General features: G+C 47.4%; 1 protein-coding gene across 1 annotated transcript in view; it reads left to right on the top strand.

Moving 5' to 3' along the window:
* LOC104530611 (glutamate receptor ionotropic, kainate 4) overlaps positions 1-13996 on the top strand; it is a 127265-nt gene extending 113269 nt beyond the window's left edge. Inside the window, exons 13-19 of the mRNA XM_010175258.2 lie at positions 3399-3508; positions 5609-5782; positions 5925-6090; positions 8421-8646; positions 10048-10176; positions 12973-13091; positions 13631-13996. Of these exons, the coding sequence (XP_010173560.1) occupies positions 3399-3508; positions 5609-5782; positions 5925-6090; positions 8421-8646; positions 10048-10176; positions 12973-13091; positions 13631-13996 (1290 nt within the window). The remainder of the gene's footprint in view (positions 1-3398; positions 3509-5608; positions 5783-5924; positions 6091-8420; positions 8647-10047; positions 10177-12972; positions 13092-13630) is intronic.
* The last annotated feature ends 219 nt before the right edge of the window (positions 13997-14215 follow it).

The following is a 14215-nucleotide window of genomic DNA, read 5'->3' as shown; positions in this document are numbered from 1 at the left end:
AGCTCTTCTAATTAACAAAACTGTATTGGGACTAGCTAAAAATAACTGACAGAGACCAGATATTGTCATTCCCATCTTCAAAACAGACAGATAAGAGAGAGTTTGTGCCCTCCGTGGGAACAGAATATCTTTATTCTTATCCACAACTGTGAATGAAAAGAACATGTAGCAGCAGCCTGAAAATGACTGTAGCTGAAAAGAACCAGAACTACTACTACTGTAAAGTCACAGGAGAGAGTCATTGCCAAGCCTGAGATTTAAAGCTTCCAATGCAATTTCCTTAATGAGCGTAATTTATTGACAAACTGCCCCAGAAACATAGAAGAGACATCATGGCCTTAATTACAGAAAAGAACTTTGTTACAGGAGCATCTCATGAGGGAGCCTCAGCCAAGGCACTGCCAGTGCCTGAGAGTTTTCTGCTTGCTCTGGGTAAGCTGCCTAGATAGATCTTCTGCTTGAGAAGCTCTGGTTTGCTCAGCCCAGGGCAGACAGTGCCCTTCACACCTTGTAGGTTCCTATTGCCTTACTTCATTCTTGAGTGCATGAACACCTGTGGAAGAAGAGAGGCAGCTGAGCTAGTTTAGCTCTAGATTAAAAAGGGAAGCAGGGGCCTGGGGTGCATCCAGGAAAGCAGTCACTGAAGAGAAGAGCTTTATCAATGCCTGCTTTTGGCTTCCTGTTGGTATTGAGAAGTCTGTGGTCCTCTGGATGGGATCAGTGAGAAATGCAGAGGGAGTGCACCTTGGAGCCTGCAGACTCATGGGATGGTCTTACTAGTGAACTGAACTAGTGAGAGGAGCTCCAGCAAGGTGAGCAAAGGATGTTACTGGAAATGTGAGTCATTTCTCTCTCTCTGGGTTTCTGGGAAGAATATAAGGAAAAGCAATTGACCAAAAAAGGGAAAGGACAAAAGAAGAACATAGTCTCTTTCACTGTTTGTTCTTTATTTGCTTATACCAAGCACAGTAAGATAACCCAGTATGGAAGGGAGACCTTGCCTTAAAGAGAGACTCTGGAATTATACCTAGGAGAACCTGAAGTTTTTCTTGGGAAGTGATTTTAAAGTAACCTGAAAATGGATGCAGGAAGGTCTGAACCATGGATTCTTAACTCATCTATTTGTTAAAAGGCTTAATAAGCCAGATTCTCTAAAAAAGCTAATGTAGATCTCGAGCTCGTTTTGTCCTTAAGGATACAGGGATAGGATGTTATGATGTGGTGGTTCTTTACTTGATGCAGGACAGTTTGCTGTAGAAGCTTTCTGAGATGTTATGGTCCTAGCTGGTGACTGGAGCTGAGAATATCACAGTACCCTAGATATTTTTAGTAGAGGAAGATTTGTGGGCAACAGCTATTGCCTTTTCTAGCAACAACTTACTCTTTAGAACTACCGAGCCCTTGTGAAATTCATGTTTTGCATAAGATTAGGAATACTTTAGTAGGAAAACAGTGTTTCTTAATGGAAACGGAGTTTAAAGTGCTGGTCTTGAGACTGCAGAAGGTAAAAAAATAGCAGCTGTGTTTCTTGTGGACTTTTGTAAAACAGAAAATTATTCACTGCCTTCGGATTAAGCACAACTCTAAAATATCAGGACTCTGGTCTTTGATGGCTTTAGGTTTGCTATGGCAATTGAGGTTAGATGTTATTTATTACCAGCTATTATTAGTTTGTGTGGTGTCACAGATGGGCAGGGTAAAGCAGCAGACTAGGGAAAAAATGAGGCCTCTGTGTGTCAAAGATGATCCTCGGTAGCAGCTTTTGTGTAAAGTGAACAACCTAGAGTGGAGCAGCTGCCGTGCTGCGAGTGCTGGGAAACGGCTGCTGGAGTGAGCTGCGTTGAGCAAACAGTGATAGACGTTTTCAGCACACAACAGAGCAAGGTGCCAGTAAGAAATATGCTGACAGCCTGGCCGAGATGTGATAAAAGGCTATTTCCACTCTGACTTTACAGTAAAAGCCTCCGCAGAGGCTCTGACTCATGGGCAGCTTCCTGGTTATAGGTGCTTGGGGAAACTGTAGAGCCTGAGGTTTTGTGATGCCAGGACTGACTCTGTGGTTTGGGGCAGAAGATTCAGGGTCCTGTGAGTAAAGAACTCATGTGACCACAGGGTTAACTCAACCCTCTAGCCCTGTATTGGGAGTTGTATGTTTTGCTGGGAGTCTTTCAGAGGAGACAGTAAGGAAAGAAGATGCTGGAGGTAGATGAATATTGTCTAAACGTTTGCAGCATTTGGGATGGGAGAGGTGTGTTGGGTGCATGGTGCTGAAACAAAGTGCTTGATGTTCCACATGGATATTAAAAATTGCACAGAGAGTAAAAGAGCACTTATTTAGTTCTGTGGCTTGTGTTCTATTTTCACCTGTCCCCCACGGTGGTGTTGAGAGTGCTTGGAGGTAAATTAGTGGCTGTTTTTTCCACCTCGGAGGAGGCTGTGTTGCAGAGGAGCTGCGTATGCAGAGCTGGTGGTGGCAGAAGAAGTGTGGTCACCAAAATGGGAAGTGTTCACCTTATGAAATACTTCTCTTAGAAATTAATCCTTATTTTGCACAACTTTTGCTAAATTTGACAAGATTTTCAGTGGTGGCAGTGTCCTTGTTAAAATTTAAGGTACTTCCAGAAGATCAACCTGGGGATTTTTTGTTGTTTTTTTTTTTTTTTTTTCTAGCAGCATGGCCTTACTTTTCAAGGAAAGGTGTTTTGCTGAGAAAAAACAGGAAGTTCTGACGCATGCTGGAGATAAAAATATCGTGTTCCGTGAGATAAAAGTAATAATTTTGTTGAGTTTGGTAGCAAAGAAACATTTCAAGGCTGAAGAAAGAAAACCAGAAATATTGCAAATGTATCTTTTTCTTTTTTTCTTTTCTTTTTCTGCACAAAGATATTTTCTCCCCACTCTGCTTCGTGCAAAGGATCCCACCCACCTCTGAGCTCAGGCGAGCTCCTTTTTGCTCAGCAAGCATGGTGTGCAGCCTGCTTGGGTGGGCAAGGGCTCCTGATGGGGGCTCCTGATGGGGACTCCCCCTTGGAGTCCTTGCAGGCGAGGGCTGCTGCACATCCTGCCGTGGGGAGGGCAGAGCCCTGCCATGGTCCCAATTTATCTATCAAGTCACCTCTTTCTTTGCCTGGAGGAGCAAAAGTGGTTGAGGTGGGGAGAAGAATAGTCTCAGGAGATGAATCCCAGCGGGGAGATGCTGCAGGACTCGGTCATTTGTTGTGTTCAGTCTCACCTGTTTCCCTTGCAAAGCTTTTGCAAATCCCCACTTCCTTTATTTCCCTTCTGTTGCTCCCATCCATTGTCAGCATCAGGGCAGTTGTGTTTCTGTTGTTTTCAGAGTGGACTATTTAATTTGTAGAAATACAAGCAGGTCAAACTCCTTTTTCTTTCCCTTCCAGGGCCGCAAACCTGGCTACTTCTCATTCCTGGATCCCTTTTCCCCTGGCGTCTGGCTCTTCATGCTGCTCGCCTACCTGGCTGTCAGCTGCGTCCTCTTCTTGGTGGCTCGGTAATGTGGCTGGCAGTGCCTTTTCCTTCCTCACGATGCCATCTAGCGTCACGCTCCCAGACCCGTGGGGATGCGTGGAGAGGGTCCTGGACAGGGGGACACGGGGTCATCCCCCTGGCCACCAGTGAGGAGGGGGCAGAGGCCTGGGGGATGTCCCTGTGTCCCCCTGTGCCCATGCGAGTGTGCCACTGATGCATGTGGCAGCTCCAGGATGGCTGTTGACATGGTTGTGACAGGGTGGGCAGGAGCATGGTGCTGCCATTCGGGAACATCCTTGGCCACAGCGGTGGATGCTGGTGCTGAGAGCTGCATGGGAAGGGTGGAGAAGGCCTGGGAGTAGTGCTGGTGGTGTGAAAATGCTGCTGCTCCCTTTAGATGCTTGATCAGCAACAGATAAAGCAGCCACTTGTCTTGAACAGGAGGGTGGAGGCTGGCAGGTACCAGAAAACACATTCAGAGATATTAACCCAAATTCCAGTAGTAGTGTTTGGTTCCTTTGGCCCTGTAAAAGCCAGTGTGTACAGAAAAAGAAAGTTCATTAATATCTTTAAACAGCCTGTTGGTTGATGTGCAGAGCCTCGCTTGACAGCTCTCAGTTCCGTTTCCCTATGACTAATTTAAATCAGCCTTAAAATATATCACTGAGTGCTTGTCTGCAGCGTGTCTCCCATCAAGGCCCAGGCTCTGTGCTCCATTGCTATTTTCCCTGACCTCTGAACAAACCACTTCTGGTTGGTGGCATTGACGGACTTTTTCAGATGTAGTTGAACTGTGTCCTGGCAATGTGTACCAAAGACGTGCTCAGGGCTTGGAGACCGTTTCAGACCATGGTTAATACCCAGTTCTCATTACAAAAATTGGAACTGTGCTGTCTTTCAGTCCCTTAGCATGGCTAAAGTTGTCATCCTGACAGGGCTTTAATGGTTTATTTGAATGCCATTACAGCCTCAGAAACATAGTTCTGAAGAAACCAGTGAATAATGCAGCCTGATGCTCTCTGCAGACTGAGAATTGGTGCCTCTTTAGCCCCTTCCTCATGTTTTAGACATGATCTTCCAAAAAGGTGCCTTTACGCAGCTTGCCCCTGAAGACGGAGGTTTGAATACTGCTCTCTGCCTTGCTCATCAGTAAGGAGCTTTTGACCCTGTGAATTGCAGAAGACTCTCCCAGAGCAGTGTTTTTAACTGCTAGTCCTTGATCCAACCATATAAAGTCTTTAAGAAATAACCTCTACCTCCCTGGCATCACAGTGAGGTAGGAGATGCAGAAATGAAAATGAATGCTTCATTTTTGTTAAATGCTGCAGCTGTGTTGGCTGTATCCCCAAAATTATGCTCCTAGGCACCAGCTTTGTTAACCATTAGCAATATAATGATCTGCAGCAAAGGAGTTAGAAGACTTTCTTAGCAACCAGGGAACTGAGGATTGGAAACAGCAAAAAAAAAAAGAGAGCTAGGCTGCAGACACTTCAGTGACAGGCTGTCACTTATTTCAGATTCCCACCTCTGTCCTGTCCCTGTGTGCACTGAAAGTATGTGATGCTTTGAAACACCAGCATTTGGCTTCAAACTAGACCTGAGACCTAGACCATGCTGGGGCAATCAGACCTTCTTAGACCAACTGTTTGTACCAATACAGTTATTTTTCTTCATGGTGTCATGCAGTCAGGTCTCACAGGCTTTACTTTTGAACTTTCCATTGATGCTAATTCTCCAGCAGGGAACACAGCCAAAGATGTTGATTTCAATTTCACATCAAGTCCATGCACATCTGGAATTACTGTTGTGGTTGTCAGCAGTATGAATTTGCACCTAGGGCTCCAGCCTCCCTGCAGCCCATGCCCAGACTTTCAGCAGAGACTCTCAAAACTTTTGCAAATCTTTACAAGAAAGCCTCTGGCTTCTGAGTCTTAGAGCAAGCATTTCACACAGCTCTGAGCCCTGGGCATCAATTGACAGCAAAGAGTTTCCTTCTCAGAAAAATCTGCCTCCAGGAGAGTTAGAGCTTCACTGCTTTTCTTTTTTTTTGCTTTTCATTTTTTCTCCAAAGTGCCCCATTTCCTAGTGAATTACCTGAGCTACCCATTTCTTGTCATTTTAGATTGACACCGTATGAGTGGTACAGCCCCCATCCCTGCTCACAAGGGAGATGCAATCTTCTCGTGAATCAGTACTCTCTCGGCAACAGCTTGTGGTTTCCAGTCGGGGGATTCATGCAGCAAGGCTCCACCATTGCTCCCCAAGCATTATCCACGCGCTGTGTCAGTGGAGTCTGGTAAGGAGCCCTCCTCTTAAGGAAGGTGTCTCTGAGGGTCTTTTCTGGGCAGAAGTAGATGGACAGATGGAGGGTGGGGATGGCAATGAGATTCAGTCCATGAGTAAATCTCAGGTCCCTGTGTTCGTTTCCCTTTCCCTAGGTGGGCGTTCACCTTGATCATCATCTCCTCCTACACAGCCAATTTGGCAGCCTTCCTCACCGTGCAGCGGATGGACGTACCCATCGAGTCTGTAGATGACCTGGCTGACCAGACAGCCATCGAGTATGGCACCATTCACGGCGGCTCCAGCATGACCTTCTTCCAAGTAAACCCCATTCTTTTGCTAACTGGGGCAGGGGGTGCAGAGGATGCCCTTTAGTCCAGTTTGGATGTTACTCCAGCCTGTTATGCCTCTTTCATTTCGGCCTCTGGCAAGGAGAGGACCTTTGGATAGACCTGTGGCTGCTTGGTTGCACAGGACTGGGCTAGATCTATATGGCAAGTGATGATGGGATGAATGGTGGAGGAGGCATGGCAGAGGACAGGGAAGGCAAGATTTCATAATACAGTGGCTGGATTGCTCTTGGGATGCTGGAGGACCAGGGTCAGGATGTTTGTGCTGGTTGCTGGAGAAGCAGACTTTCCTGCTTGGGCTTAGAAAGCAACTCAACACTTATGTGGGTGAGGAAGTGATACGCAACCCTGCGTCACAGTAATGACATAACATGGTCTTCAGCAGATGAGTGTTTGCAGTCAAACTTCCCTGGATCTCTGTGTGGTTTGGATGTGATCTTAGCTTTTACATGAGAGTCCCTCAGGCTGGGTAAGCAAAGAAACATTTGCAAACTCCAGGTAGGGCAGCATATGTAAAAGTCCTGGAGTCTGTATGTGGTCAGTGGCAAGGAAAACAAATAAGTCAAGTGTATGCAAACTTATGCATGCTGTGTAGCTCAATTTATTTCTGTCTTCTTTGCTCTATTCAGAAGGGAAATAAATGAGTGAATCTTTTCTGCAGTGCCCTGAATGCACAAAGAACTGCTTGAGGATTATTTATTTATTACTTGTTGAAATTTCAAGAGGAGAGAAAGCTTTTCTCACTTTTCCCCCCTCTGAGTCTGAACTGAATTGGGAAGCCTGAGAAATCTCTTGAGTGAGCCTGAGCTTTTCAGCCCAACTTTACACCCTTCAGGGGTTTGGTAAAGAGCTACCTTTAAACAGAATGTTACATCTAAAATGAGCTGAATAGAGCCCAAGTGACTCAGGTGGTTGTATAGGAGGCACTCGCTTAGTTCTTTTCAGGAAGGCTTTCAAGTTTAAAATCCTGACTGTGGCTCTGCACTGCCTGGCAGGTGCTGGTGTTGCTGGTATCACAGAAGGAATTAGCAAAAGATTTTTCTTGTACCATTTGCAATGCTTTAAACTATGTTGGGATCCATTTGCCTCTGATGTAACAATGGTGGATCAAACACAGAGATGGATTAAGCAGGCATGGCTGAGGCTGTCTTCACCACCCCTCAGCTCCTGGCTGTATGAGACATCTGTCCACTGCTGAAGCACCTTGCCTCATCCTGGTAGCAGTCTGCCCTGACATTGACACACAGGATTAAGGTTTCAAAGTGCAGTGAATCAGGAGCACTCACCCTGTTCATCTGTCCCTTGCTCAAGTGACCGCACCCAGAGGACAGAGCTGGACAGATGAGGACAGTAATGCAGCAGGTTCCCTGAGACTCTCCAGCCACCGAAAATGAGCCCTTGAAAGCACGATGGCAGGAGGTGCCTGGCAGCATGTCACATACCTGCTGCGATGGCCGAGAGGGGAGGTGGGTAAGGGATTCTCTGTGCTGCAGAAATGCAAGGGTGAGGGGGAAGGACCGAATTCAGAAACTCCTGATGTAGAGCAGAGTGTGTTTATCTCCAGGCCTTGAACAAGTGAGTTTCAGTCTTTGCTCAGCACAGGCAAGAGAGATAAACCACAGTCAGCTTTTCTCTCAGTCAAACCAAGGGTTCAACCACCATCAAAATGTGAGGATTTGGGGCTGGTTAAGCTTCAGTTTACTGCAGCCAATGAAAAGATTCCAGTTCTCTTTAGCAGATGCTTTGTTTTGCCTTACAAGGATGTGAAACAAAATCTGGATTCAGGGAGCAACAAATTCCAAAGAGGGGGCTCTGCTCCCAGCCCTCAGTGCCCTTCTCGAGGTAATGGTGTCTGGCTCTGACACTGGTGAACTGCTAAGCACAAGGTTACAGTGACAGACAGTACGGTGTGAGCTGTACAGGGAACGTTTGGTGGTTTAAATGAGCCACACATGAGCTACTTCTTCTGGCTTTTTTGGGGTGTTTTTGATAGACTTACAGAAACCATGTATTTTTCTCAAATTGAATTTATGCAAAGAGCTTTGCTGGAACCTATTGGAATTAGGTATGCATTTCATGCCCAGCTTTGCCAACAAAGTCTCAATTCCACCAAGCTATTTGGGCCTCTAAATCTCATTGGAATAAATGGAGGTTAGGCATCTAAGTCCTTTTTGAATCTGCCACCAAATCTGCTTTGACTTCTTTCCCCATTGTGACCTTTTCATAGTGGCATCTAATTTGGGGTTTATGTTACAGCAAGATGCTCCCACCTTAGCAGTGTTTGCTGCCTTTCTCCTGCAGAACTCCCGCTACCAGACGTACCAGCGGATGTGGAACTACATGTACTCCAAGCAGCCAAGCGTATTTGTGAAGAGCACGGAGGAAGGGATTGCACGTGTGCTGAACTCCAATTACGCCTTCCTGCTGGAGTCCACCATGAACGAGTATTATCGTCAGCGCAATTGCAACCTCACGCAGGTCGGGGGCCTTCTGGACACCAAGGGCTACGGGATTGGCATGCCCGTCGGTAGGCAGTGAAGAAAAATTCTAGTCCTTCTCAGCTGTCGGCAGAGGACCAGAGCATTTGAAAGGCTGAACTGGCTCTCAAGCCCAATGTCACGTTTCGCAGCTCTGCCTGCCCAGGGTCATTTTTTATCTCGGGAGGAAAATCAAATATATTGCAGTTGCCCAAGGTGCTTGCTCAGAGCCAGATGTACGAGACCCTGCTCTAGTCCAGAGCCATGTGATACGCGACTGCGGCTCTTTAAATAATTCATGTGAAAGATGTCTCAAAATTGCTGCTTATTTTCTGCGTATATGCTCTGTGCTGACTGTTTCCCTTTTGAACCAGTGTTTTTTTGAGTCATTTTGTGCTCCTTGTTTCATCTCAGAAGTGCTGTAAACGTAACGCTGTTGCAATTCTTGTAGCTTCTAGCACGAGTTTCTTAACAACTGGTGGTTCTTAAAACTCCAGGACAGAGAATTAGGCAATTCAGTGACTATCTCGGCTAATAATCAGGTTTAACAAATGCAGGGTTTTTGTATTTCGAATATGAGAGCCAGCAAGAGAACATCAACTCCCAGGGCAGCACAGAAAAAGGATGTAGTAGTTGTTATTCCAAGTGATCAACTCATCTTTTGGCCAGTCTCGAAGGCTCGGGAAGCCTTGTTCCTGACCTTTAAGTACTTGCACTACAAAGTTAAGGTGACTTACATAAGAACCATCACACCAAAAGTCACTATAGTTTAGCTAACATGCGTCAGCTTGTAAAGTCACAGTAACCCGATCACGAGTACAAATCCTTACTTTCAGGCCTAAATTTGTTCTGACATTGTCTTGTTAAACAGTGAAACTGTAGCAGATAAGAAGAGCAGAAAGCTGCTCGCTGGGACAATAGTGCAGAGTTACCTGGAGAACTGCAGTCTTTCCCACGGCCCTTCTTTGGGATCTCTGGTAGCCGACATCATCAAGGCTGCAGTAAAGCTTGGTACCAAGCACAGGAGTGAGCCTCCTCTACCATGGACGTTTGGGCTTGTGCATAGGTTGGACTTGCTGCTGTTGCAGCACACCAGTTTGAGGGCAGGTTGAAGTTGGAGGCAGAATGATAGGAGAGGGACCTCAGTGGTCTGAAGGACCAGCAGTGCGATCTCAACTGCCTGTTCAGACCATGCACCTGAAGCCAAATCTACCCCCTGTAACAGACCTCTGTGGGTCTTGGCAAAGTTACCATCCACAGATTGCATTAACCAGTTGGCGGTCCCATCAGGGAGGCTGCAGGTTTCAAGGGCTTACATGGACTGAAGTCCCTTTCAAACTATTGAGATGAGCTTTTGTAGTTGGGCACGCTGGCAGGGCATCATGGCGGGGATGAGTGGGGAGGAAGGCTGGCCGAGGCGGTGCCTTACCACGTACATCTTGGTGTTGCAGGCTCGGTGTTTCGCGATGAGTTTGACCTGGCCATTCTCCAGTTGCAAGAGAACAACCGCCTGGAAATTCTGAAGCGGAAGTGGTGGGAAGGAGGCAAGTGCCCCAAAGAGGAGGACCACAGAGCCAAAGGTAAGCCATGCGGCTCTCCAGTAGCATGCTGAGGGACCAGGCCATAGAAGCATCCGTGCCAGCAGTGCAAGGATGAATGTCCATCTGCACGTGAGTGCTGCCAGGTTTTCTGCCTGAGAATTAGTTTTTCCCCCTTCTTCTGACCTGAGATTCCTTCCTTCAGAATTCAAGGAGAAAGTGAAACAGTTCTACTGTGCCTCATGCTGTGTGTTTTTGCCTGGGGCAAAGATAGCGGGAACAACCAAATGACAAATATTGGAGACATATGGAGGGTAAATTAGCTTCTAATGAATGTCTGCAGCATTATATAGGAAAATGGATGGCTGAAGGGATTAAACCAAAATCCTGGGTTCCTTCAAGGGACATGGATCTCCACCACAGGCCTGCTGGTTAATGGCTCTAAGTGAAAGTGCCTTTTAAACAGCCAGGGGAAGGGACACAGGGACTTTATTAGTACATCTGTAAACTGGGGAGCACATTCTTTTGGGTAATGCTATGCAAATTGCCATAAAAGCTACCACATTAGGCTGATGTCCCAGCGTGAGAGCAGTTGCCAGCGTAACGCAGTTGCTGCATTTTTTAGTTTCAGTAGTCACACTTTCCTCAGCAGGTGTTTTCTGGGAGGCCAGCAGGTCCCCCAGTTGAAAGGACAGTCATCTGACCTTTCTGAGCACAGAGACAGAGAGCCAAGAGGGATCTGTGGTAGCTCATCTGTTTTCCTGACGTTACAGCGGGGGTAGGTGTGCATGTCTGTGCAGTTTGTGAGCTAGGCTGGATGAGACCCCATGGGGATGGTGGACTGGTGCTCCTGCACTGCAGGCAGCCTTGGCTGTTAGTCTCAGGGCAGAAGGTGTTGGCCATCAGGCCTCCAGGCAATGTGATAAGCTATTAAAAAGTTACTTTTGAAGGCAAGGAGACATGTGGGTGTCTCTTCCTCTGTGGACTGTGCAAAAAGCAACTCTGAAGTGGAATCTAGTCCGTGGGCTGTTTTGAAATGGCTTTGGAAGGGGGTGGCTGGGAAGCAGGCTCCTGGGTTGTTTCTGGCACTACCTGCTGCACTCTGTGAGCCTGGACAAGTTTTTCTGCTGTTTTGTGTCCTCTGTCATGGCTCACTTTCTCAGTTTGAGAAATGAGGAAGGCTGTAGCTTGCTGGTATGTGTACATGGAGGAAGGAAATACCTCTTAGGTGAGCTAAGGACTGGGTGTCTGAGGTGGCATGCAGGTAGAACGATAGAAGGATGTAGAGAGAGGTGCTGGCCCTACATTCAAATCTGAGAGCTGATGGGAAGACAGGATGGCCTGTATCTTGGGTCTAAACTGTGATTATTGGCTATGTTTTCTGCCCTGAAGTTGTTGTCTTAGTGGAAACATCTCTGCAAAGGGCTGATTTAGAGTCACTAGATTGCTCTGAAGGCAATGCCAAAAGAATGACAGAGGAGGGGGGAGAAATGTGACCTCCTAAGTTTTAGAACAAAACAGGTCAGCGATTTACAAGGATTTTGGTGAGATTTTATGTCTAAAAGCCACGCAGAGATTAAGTCAATAAATCATTGATTCTTGCACTTTGATTTAATGTTACAGAGGGGAGAGGAAGATTTTTATAGATGTTCTTGTTGACTAATGGCCTCATACAGTCACATCAGTGTAAAGCACCACATGCTTTTTAGTAATCAATCCAATCAGGGACCCAGTCCACTTGAGACCCAAAACCAACAAGCACAGGAGAGAAGAGCCGTTTCTCAGGCAGTGTGTGCTGAAGCTGGTGCTGCTCCCTGGCTCCTCTCAACGTCCTGTTCTGCAGGACTGGACGGAGGCATAAGCTGTGGTTTTGGGGATAGGAATCACAGTGGGAAGCGAAGTGACAACCTCAGCACATGGAAAGCTCAGGCAAGGTCCTTGAGGGGTGGATTTTCCTTCCAGCTGGTGAGTTTTCTGTAGTGCAGGCTGCGTAGGATAGGGCTGGCAACTGCTGTGCGTGTAATTTAGTCCCTCCCCTAAGTGAAGCTGTCTGCACGTGTGACATTTGGCCCAGGGTGGCTGAATGGCTCCTACAATCAGTAGAGAGGGTAGCCATCCCTTTGTAAGCGTGTTGTCCAAGGGAGGTGAGATGAGTCACCCCATGGAAGGGGCTGTTTCTTCCTCATGGGCCAGAGGGTGCTGGGCAGAGAGCACCCAACCCGTAAACAGCTACCCCTGGGTGGCAGAGACCCTGTTCAGTAATCGGATAGCATGGAAGTGCTGGGCACTGGTCTTGTTAGGAACCTCTCCTTGCTACTGCAATATAAGCAGCTGTAATTGTTTTTCACCAGCACTTTGTAATGCAATCAAAGGAGCTTTCCTTGGTGCCAGCTCCCTTTAAATCCCTTTCTTGTCGTCTTCATCTCTGCTTCTTTAACAACATTGCTCATCTGCCTCTGTGAAGTTCAAAGCAGCTAGAGCTGGGTGAATAATTTGCTGGGATTAATGTGCCCGATTGATCTCTCATTTTTCCCCCCTGTTTTCAGTTTGTACACAAATTGCTTTGTACTTCCCTCCAATGTACTTGCTCTTTATCTGCAAAATCATCATTTCTGAGAAGGCATCTTCGATCGTGCAGTTATTACAAGTCATTCAGTTTGCCATCTGAGTCAGGTGGTGAGCTATTAATGGGACAGTGCTGGCTATGTGATTCTGGTCTCTGACTGGGTATGTGCAATGCCAACTAAACAGCAAAGAGTTGGGATTTCTGTACAGCGATGCTTGCAATTTATGTTGTGTCTGCCTCTCCACAGCATTGTCTCTTCTGCTCTATTTTAGGCCTGGGAATGGAGAATATTGGTGGAATCTTCGTGGTTCTCATCTGTGGCTTAATCGTAGCAATTTTTATGGCAATGCTGGAGTTTTTGTGGAGCCTTCGGCACTCTGAACAGTCAGAGGTAGGACCTGAAAGTGTCCTGAGGGGATAGTGTGTGTTTGTTGCTATCTGCAGGGTGCTCAGCAGTGCAGTGTTCTGGAGGAATTAATACACCCAGGATGAGATTAGCATTCCTAGTAATGAGACCCCAAATGCAGGAGAAGGCTAGGTGCATTGGGTGGGGTGTGAAGTGCACAAGCTTCTCGTGCACACCTACTAAAACTGAGGCTGTGGGGAAGCTGCAAGGACTTTTGAAGGGGTCAAGGATGTGTACAGTGTCCAGGTACCCTCCCTCGAGACAGGATCATCTGAGGATTTCTGCCTGCTGTAGGTTTGGGTCTCGTGTTGATTTGGGGATCCAGAATACAGGATGGTCTCTGATGAGAGGTGGAATCTGTTGTGCTATATCAAGCATGAATATCCAAGCATTGGTTTTCAAATCCAGTGGCTAGATTAACAACTGAGTCCATAACGCTTTGGCATCAGAATCCAGAGCAGATGCAGCATTGCTGGGCTCACAGCTTACTTAGGTGAGCAGTATGTCTCGGGTCTGCCTTCCAGGTGTCGGTGTGCCAAGAAATGGTGACGGAGCTGCGCAACATCATTCTCTGCAAGGACAGTTTCCACCCTCGTCGGAGGCGAGGGGGAATGATACGGACTCGCCCCGTTATCCCAGAGGAACGCCGAGCCCGCAGCACAACCACGCTCAGCAACGGGAAGCTGTGCAGTGGGGGCGAGCCAGATCCCCTGGCACAAAGACTGGCACAAGAAGCTGCCCTGGTCGCCCGAGGGTGCACACACATCCGGGTGTGCCCTGAGTGCCGCAGATTTCAGGGCCTCCGGGCACGGCCACCTACGGGCTCACCCGCGCAGAGCGAAGAGAGCTTGGAGTGGGAGAAGACCACCAACAGCAGCGAGCCCGAGTAACGCTGGGGTGGGGGGTGTTAGGGTGGGCCGAGAGGGTCCTGTTCCATTTTACAGAACATGGACTTGTACAATGTCAACTTGTTTTTAAATTAAAAGCAGTTATCCAGCTTCTCCAGAGCAAGGCGGACCTTTGGGCTGACGTGCAGGCCTGGCCAGAGGGATGGCAGCTTTGGTTTTAGCGTCCGAGAGGACACACGTCTCTCTGAAGCTGGACGCAGC

This window comes from Antrostomus carolinensis, unplaced genomic scaffold (genome assembly GCF_000700745.2).
Source record: "Antrostomus carolinensis isolate BGI_N321 unplaced genomic scaffold, ASM70074v2 scaffold4199, whole genome shotgun sequence".
In the NCBI taxonomy this organism is placed as follows: Eukaryota; Metazoa; Chordata; class Aves; order Caprimulgiformes; family Caprimulgidae; genus Antrostomus; species Antrostomus carolinensis.
This window is presented reverse-complemented; position numbering and strand designations above follow the sequence as displayed.